The sequence below is a fragment of the Pterocles gutturalis genome, unplaced genomic scaffold, assembly GCF_000699245.1.
Source record: "Pterocles gutturalis isolate BGI_N339 unplaced genomic scaffold, ASM69924v1 scaffold45683, whole genome shotgun sequence".
Classification (NCBI taxonomy): Eukaryota; Metazoa; Chordata; class Aves; order Pterocliformes; family Pteroclidae; genus Pterocles; species Pterocles gutturalis.
Genome location: NW_010124710.1, coordinates 25719 through 33853, shown reverse-complemented (window position 1 = coordinate 33853; position 8135 = coordinate 25719). Strand labels below are relative to the sequence as shown.

At 37.0% G+C, this 8135-nt stretch overlaps 1 protein-coding gene across 1 annotated transcript in view; it reads right to left on the bottom strand.

The window, feature by feature from the left end:
• Nucleotides 1-481: 481 nt before the first annotated feature.
• Nucleotides 482-8135, bottom strand: part of LOC104465327 (1-phosphatidylinositol 4,5-bisphosphate phosphodiesterase beta-4-like) — a 33122-nt gene continuing 25468 nt past the window's right edge. The window contains exons 9-12 of the mRNA XM_010078326.1: nt 7336-7393; nt 6833-6919; nt 4764-4800; nt 482-2289 (exon numbers count right to left, since the gene is read on the bottom strand). Coding sequence (XP_010076628.1) covers nt 2201-2289; nt 4764-4800; nt 6833-6919; nt 7336-7393 — 271 coding nt within the window. The 3' untranslated portion in view covers nt 482-2200. The remainder of the gene's footprint in view (nt 2290-4763; nt 4801-6832; nt 6920-7335; nt 7394-8135) is intronic.

Genomic DNA, 8135 nt, shown 5'->3' with positions numbered 1-8135 from the left:
TCCCTCCAGCGCTCGAGCCAAGCTTAGAGGGCCAGGGAGAGCTGCTCCCAGTACACAACTTGTCTTTAAAACATGGATCATAAGGAGCAGGAGGTGCCTCCATAGCTTAAGTGGCATCAGAATGGGAATTCTGAATAGGCATCACAAATTTGTTTAAATCCTGCCTTAAACACCTGAAGACTTCACTGACCTCTGTCTTAGTTGCATTCTCAAGGTAGTGCTGCTATACTGTACTCGGGCTGCTGCATCGCAAGGTAGTGCTGCTACACTGTATGTACTCGGGTAGTCCTGTAGTGCTGCAAGGACTGATGCTGCACAATTCTTCTATCACTTAAAAGAAATAAGACTCCTTTGAATAAATAAGCTGTGATAGAAATATATTGACACTATGCACATTTTTACAGGAAACACAACTTCCTAAAAATTTGTAAGTAATAATACCACCAGCCTACAATTCACTACAGTCAAAACTAGAAGTTTGGAATTTTTAAGGTTTTTATTAGAGAAGTCGAAAGTTTCATCTCAGGACTGACAACATAATTATTTCTCTTCATTTATTTTGTTTATAGGAATATGTAATTTGTTTGTACAAGCATATACAACAAAGTAATTGGTGCTTAGTACATTGAAATCAGGAATCTGATTTGTTCTAAACTACCAGTTTTCCATGCAGTCATCTTTGAATTGGCAGCATGGACAAATTCCAAGCGGAATGCTCACATGCATCGTTTTGCAATATAACTACAGCAAGCTCTGGAAACGTGCAAATTAACACATTAGCAAATTGGTTTTATATCTAATGGACATAAAAAGGTTATTCCTGATATGAAATTCTGAAAATCTGCATAAATACTTCTGTGTAAAATTAAATTAGTTATGTATTTTCTTTTACTACAAGTATCAAGAATGCCCACATAATTAATATACACACATATATATAGAGACCTTGTTATGCTAAAAGTCTTTGTAATTAATCAAACAATATTCTGTGCCATACATTTATTCAGTATTTACTAGCTAAGTAGAATGACTGTGGTCATATAGTAGGCAGTACAGTCTTAAAAGCATTTGTATCACATGCAAACATACTCTTAGCATTTGTTTACTAATTTTATCATGTGGTCACATGTATGTGATTTTCTACAATGTTGTGATTCTGAAGTGTATAAATACTTTTTACATTTTCACAGTTAGAAACTTTTTGCCAAAAGCCATTTAAACAATCTTTAAGTTACAATGAACTGTAGTATCCGGGATCTGCAGCAACAGGGTCAAAATGCAATTTCTATACAAGCAATGTAGGACGTAAACTTTTCTTTAAGTGCCTGATACGTAATTCCTTAGAGCACTGATTAGTTTTGGCACAAATACACTGTATTTCCCTCATGCTAACTGTTGCAGTAGCTTTCACAGGATATCGGCTTCTTTCAGACATAGAGTTGATATGGCACTTGTGAATGACATTGTTGAACTGCAGAAATATCCTGTCCAGTTACTGTTACAGTTGATGAATTTGGCCAATGACTTTGTACATATTGTACTTTTGAATATACGCAATTAACTTTCAACTGCCTGCTGTCTGCTCCCTGAAAAATACTTTGAAATATAATTTTAAATTGCCCAAACTCAGCTCCTTACTATACTGATTATTGCAGTGACTTAGCAGAAGATCCAGTTCAGTGGGCTCGATGACATCAGGTGCCAAGCATCTGACGCATTGTTGCTTGTCAGGATCTGGCAGCATGGGGTTTCTACACAGTATATCACAAATGAGAACACAAATGGTAAATAACATGACTTGACTACAGTTTTGTTGCCATCTGAGATGATGTTAAAAATATCTGTTGTGTTTCAAGGCTCTGACTGTGTAATTCTGATGCAGGCAAGCTGCCCGTTGAGATACAGAAAGGAATACAGGACTGGGTTTAAAAAACTGTCTTCATCTTCTGATTAGTGTTTTTCTGAACAAAGGAAACTCTTAGGGAAATCCAACAAAGGAAATTCAGTGCTCAGTGTTAAAAAAGAAATAATGCAAACTTAAGACTTGGTGGTCCGTAGCTACACTTTATATATTAAAAACAAAAAAAAAAACCAACCAAACAAACAAAAATTTAAAAAAAATTTTAAAAGCCCACTTTTCAACCTCAGCAACATTGTTTTGAATTTTGCTCTCATTTTAAGGATGCTGTGTTCTCCAACTTCAATTTGCTTGTTGAGGCTTTAGACCACTGTTGCTGGCCTGCGATCCATCTCTGCTTCCAGCTTCACCATCTGCTGCATCTCCTTTGCCTGCAATCCAAAATAACCACATGAAACATTGCATGAGACCTTTTGTTCAAAATGAAGCATGTTTTATATGATAGTGTCTGAGTGAAATACAGGCAAAACACACTAAAGATATATGTAGTAACATAATAACGTTATGTTTACTCCCCCCGAGTGTCATTCCGTTTTCAAAACCAGATGTAATTCTTATGTCTACAAATTCTTGGGAAATATTTTTGATCCTATTCCAAAATTCATGGGTTGACTTTCTAAAGAAGTGTATGGTAAAATGCAGAAGGTCCAATTTTGAGGAAGAAAACTAGGCAGATGCCTATTTGACTGTTTATTCTGATAGGAAATATCTTTGGGAATGTATGCTTCACCACTATTGTCCGAGTACTGCAATGTCCAACTTACTGTTTAGAGAAATCATCTATGATCTGGACTAATTTCTTTCATAAAAACAATGAATGATGAAAATCCATCAGTGTAACATCTTCCTTGCACTAGGCAAGGTATTTTAAATAATAACTTTAAAAAAATAATCTCCATTTGGCCTGGAGTTCCTTATGATTACAGGTGTGGTGATTTTCACCTCAGGACTAGACTACTGCTATACACTTCATGGGATTACACACCCTGAATGCACCTGAAACTGTATCCAAATGTATTGTGCAAAATACAGCAATGAATGTATAACAGATCTCACTATACACTCCGCATGCCTCAGGCTTGGCAAGCAGAGTTAAAGCACTGTATATAAATGGTAATTGGCCTGGGAATCACTTGCTTAGAGGGAGCTTTTTAAAATTTCCTTCCTCTCCCTTACTCTCTCTGATGTGCACACATGCACACTTACTCCTCCTGCGGCTCAGTTACAGGTTAGAAGTTGTGCTTTGGCTTGAAACTCTGCCATTTAAAGGAACTGGGAGTCAGCATCTCTTCATTTTCTCAGAGGGCTCTCAATATGGGAAGTTATTTAAATCCACAACCCAAAGGACTCAGAATAAATTGACCCAGAAGGCAAGCTCACCCATCTATCTTTACAATCAAGCTCCCGAGGATTAGGATAGGTTTAGGAAGAGGCAAACCAAGCTAGTATTTTCTTTGGTCTAACTGCTCTGTATCCGTCACACAGGGAAGAAAGGTTACTGGACTTGATTTACATGACCTACGTTCCCCCAAAGTTGTAAATGTTGCTTAGGCAGGAAACATTGCTATACAAGCTCCTACTTAAGAAGTCACCTATTCTGGATGTGCATATACAAAAAATGGGCAGATGTAGATCTAAAGGAATGAGATGCATAGCTATTAATTTTGCAAGGTAAATGGGGGTTTGTGCAGATGTGATATATGTGACTTCTTGAAACATCTAGCCCTGTACTTTCATAATCATCATCATCATCCTGGGGAAAAAAGTAATCATGATAATAGCAAAGCAACTGACATAAATATGATTAAAAATTAATCAACACCCTCTATTTAAATGAGTTAAAAGCTTGAAAGTAATGAAGAAATAATTTTAACATGAAAATATGGAAACATAATAAATAAATCAATATGTACAACCTCTTCTGAAATGTTGGCTGGATTTTGCCTGTGTGTGAAATTAAATTCCAGATAAAACAAAACCCTGTGGTTGTTTCTTAGTGACTCACACATTTCACGTTTTAGGCTTGTGACTTAACTACTGGCACATGGTGTCCTATAAATATTCTGCATGCCAATATATGGTGTACAGAATTATTTTAGAGATAACTTGGCTTCAAAGAACACATTAGCATAGGACCAGGATACCCGTTTGTTAGTCTGAAGCTAGTTCAGACAGTGATTCTAATGTGAACACACAAGCACAATACTTGAAGATGAGCCTTCTGGAAAGCACTGGTGAAGCTACAGTGAATTCATGAAGTGAGCGGCAGCTAATGGACTCTGCTTTTAAGATGCCACATGGTAAGTATAATTGCCATACCTTGTAATGTGTTGGACTTTGAAGTGAATTTTAAAATGCTGAAAGCTTCTTTAGATACTAAAAAGCCATTTCTAGCCATCTATTCTATATTTTGCTATTCTTAGTGTGTACTTACTTATTACCATACTAATATATGTGGATACTGTTTGTCTGACTACCAGCATTAGCAATTAATCATATATGTAAGTTAACACTAAAATAATTTTCTTAGATCAAAAGACACTTCTCAGACACAGTTTAGAACTCTAAGCATATCTTTCAGTAAGGACAGCTTACAAGTTAATCTCTAAATATTTCCTCTGCACATCACTTCATATGGATCTGAATCTGAGATGCTAAAGCACAAAATACTGTTAACGTTGTGTCAGGCTCAAATATCTGTGTGCAAACAAGATTAACATTGTGTTCACTGTGTCAATGGTACTTCCCAATGGTTGCATTTACAAGGAAGGCTCCAGTGATAATGATTTCGTTTAGACGGAAAGCACACTGAAATAATAGTTTGCTTATTATACATCCATCCTACCTTGTGTTTGAGACACTGCATGACAGGATTTCAAAAGCTGTTTGCACAAAAATAATAATGTCAAAATTGAGTAATACAACAAGAAGCAAATTAAATGAATGAAAACTGAAGTGAGATTGCAAAATTAATGCAAGAAAAACATACATAAAACAAAACAAATTTAAATTCATAACAGTTTGCATTGAAGGCTGCTTCCACCCATAATTCTACTTTTCTACATTGTATATTTGTATAAAAATTTATTATCATTTGATCAGGAAAAAAATCATGCTTTGAAATTCTCATTAAACAAATACCACCTTTATTTTGATCCAACTAGCTTTCATACATCAATGTGTATAACAACAAAACCATATGCAGCTGGAGGTTTGCACTGGTGCACTTTTGGGGCTAAAAGGAAGCAGTTAAAATAGCAGGTGTGAAAATATATGCTCTGAGGGATTAAATGAGAGTTAAAAAGCTGTGAAGGACTACCCTGTGGTGGAGGCCACCAGATGCCCACAGAAGTGATAACCAGGACGTGAATGATCTTACTCCATTTAATAATTGATGATTTAATCTGGCTTCATCTCAGCACTGAAGTGGAGTATGAGCAAGCTCATGTAGGCTGTTACCATCTCTCAGTAGAAGCTGTAACCCCAGGTGAGGGAAGTATCTAGTTGCTGAAAGAGGTGACTCCTTTAATGACTCACACTTACTTCCCAGCAACCTCCCACCTTTATACATCACGTGTTTATTGAATTAAAAGCACAACTATAATAATTCCCTCTTGCCCTTATGTTTTTAGAAAATGGATCCAAAGCCCTCTGTTGCCAATGGAAAGAAACCACTGATAACACCTATCTCTGGATCAAGCCTATCATTTTTTGTCAGCTAGCACAGGGATCTCTCTACAGTGATGCTACAGATCCGCTGTGACCCAATTGCCTCCCGCTGGTGCCTGCCTCCCCTGCCTTTTGATAATGTGCAGATATTGCTCATGGCAGATCCATTCATACTGGATGTTACAGACGGCATCTACAGAAACCCTGTGAAGGAACAGACTAGGAATTTTGGTTGTTGTCCAGAAAGGAGGTGGAGCAAGACAGGGCCATGGTGGCTAGTGCTCAGTAGTAGCAGTTGCCCATGATCCTACATGCTGTCACCCCCTTAAAAGTTAACCAGGCTTCACCTTTTGGGGCTTTACGACTTGCTCCTGATGGTGCAAATACTTGATTTGCATGTACTCTTCTCTTTCCTCCTCCTCTGCAAGATGGGTTTAATTCAGACTGTCATGTCTGGAGAGTTCAAGTTCTGAACATTTAATAACAAAGTACATAACTCTTGAAAGTAATGGGTATTAAATGCACCCCTTCTCTCTCCTCTCACTGAACTGCTGGGTATATTCCCCTAATACAGTTTAAATTTGTGTAAGTGCAGCACTGCAAGTCCATGCAGTTATTACAGCTCTGCTGGCTCAACATGCAGCATTGCTTCTACCAGAAATAAGATTAGAATTTTCCTTTCCTTGCCAAGTAGTTTTTCAATCAAAAAAAAAAAAAAGCTTATAAACTAGCAGAAAATAATAAGGTATTTTAATTAGGAAAGGGTGTACTAGTACCGATAAAACTCCCCATGCTACTATACATCTCTAGAATTCAGTCCAAACTAACCGTCTCAGAGTTCAGAGGTGCCCTGTGCACGTTTCACCTCTATTTTCCAATCAGCACTAGAAATGTAAATTTCAAAATGAAGGAAACAGATTTGCTTAAGGTACTTTTTTGGGACTAATTAAAATGGCTATACTGGGCCTTTCATGACTCACATCTAGCTAACAAGTATCAACATGGCTGAACAGCTGAAAGGACAGACTCTGTTTAAGCAGTCTAGCTTTCACACACTTCTGGTTCTGTATCATTATTTAAGTCACCTCACCTCTTCATTTTAACTCCCCAAGTAGTTGAGTGACCATGAACAAGGTCATTTTCCCAAGTTTGGTAATGACTTACATTCAGAAGCATTCTACTCAGCCTGATTCTGGTTACTGTTTGCACTAGCTTGCTTTTCTTTTAAGCCTTTAAATAAGATACCTGCTCATTCTGCTTCTCCAAGACTTCTAAATGCTCAAGCTGAACTTTTTTCAACTGATCCATTTCCTTTGACTGCTTCATTGCCAGCTGTAAGCAAGAGAAAATAATGGGGGGAAATGTAACATATTATTAACCAGCAAAATAAAAACTGACTTGAAAAATACATATATATACACTGTCTTGCCCCACTTGGATGTCAGAAAACACCAAAGGAGGCCCATTATATCATCCAATCTTAAGAGCTATTAATAGAATAATATATGTGTATCATACATATTACATATGTACCATGTAAAAGTAGCAAATATGCAACAGTGAATAGTATTTTTGTTAATTTAAAATAGCTTCCTCTTATGTAGATGCTAGATCTTTTACACTACAAATATGTGGAACAAAGCAAGGACAAACATCTGTTTGTTTACTAGAGCTGGATTCTTAACATAAAGGAATGAAAATGAATAGCCAGAAGCAGTGTCCAGTGACTTTGTCAAGCTTATAGTTACCCTTTTTCTTTCTTCCAGGAACTTTTTTGTGTTGCTGCTGTTCAGTTCTCTGACTCGCCTAAAAAAAATTGCAAACGTTGTCCATGAAGACTTATTGGAAAAAAAGAAACCCAAAAACAACAACAGAGAGAATCACAAACTCCTATGGTATATTTCGGTTTCTGATTATCTGTACCATGTGGGACTCATGGCAAATTGTACACTCTTCTGGCTATGAAACATTACACTTCAGGTTTCCAAGTACATTGACAGTATGATTAAAGACCTGGAAAAAAAAAAGACCACAACTGTTGTGAATGAACTTTGCTTTTTCCCCTACTCAAGAGTGGTGGACAGAACTGAAAAAAAGGTTTAATTCATTTATGTATCCCTTGCTGCACTCTGCTGTCAATTTATTTTGGTATATAAAGAGTGCTGTATTTCTTAACAGTGGTAGTGGAGATATCATCTGATGACCATAAGTTACAGCTTACCAATGCTGTAACGTTCTTAAAGTGTTATTTAAGCAAAAAAGGTAAGTATACAATTAGTATCTACATAAAATACCTAACTTGAAAGTGTTTCTTCCTAAGATTTCTGTCATGAAATACACCAAAAATAATTCAAAGAGCTGAATCAGACTAATCGCAAAACCTGAAAACCGGAACTGCATTCGGCCGGCTTTCAAACCTGGGAGCAGATTTATCTTAGAGTCATTAGTGGAGGTCTTGCATTAACTAAGCATACAGTTACCAAGGGCTCCGACAGCTCATCTTCCTGATGGTCTAAGAGTCTGTAACACTCAGGGGACCTAGTTCAGC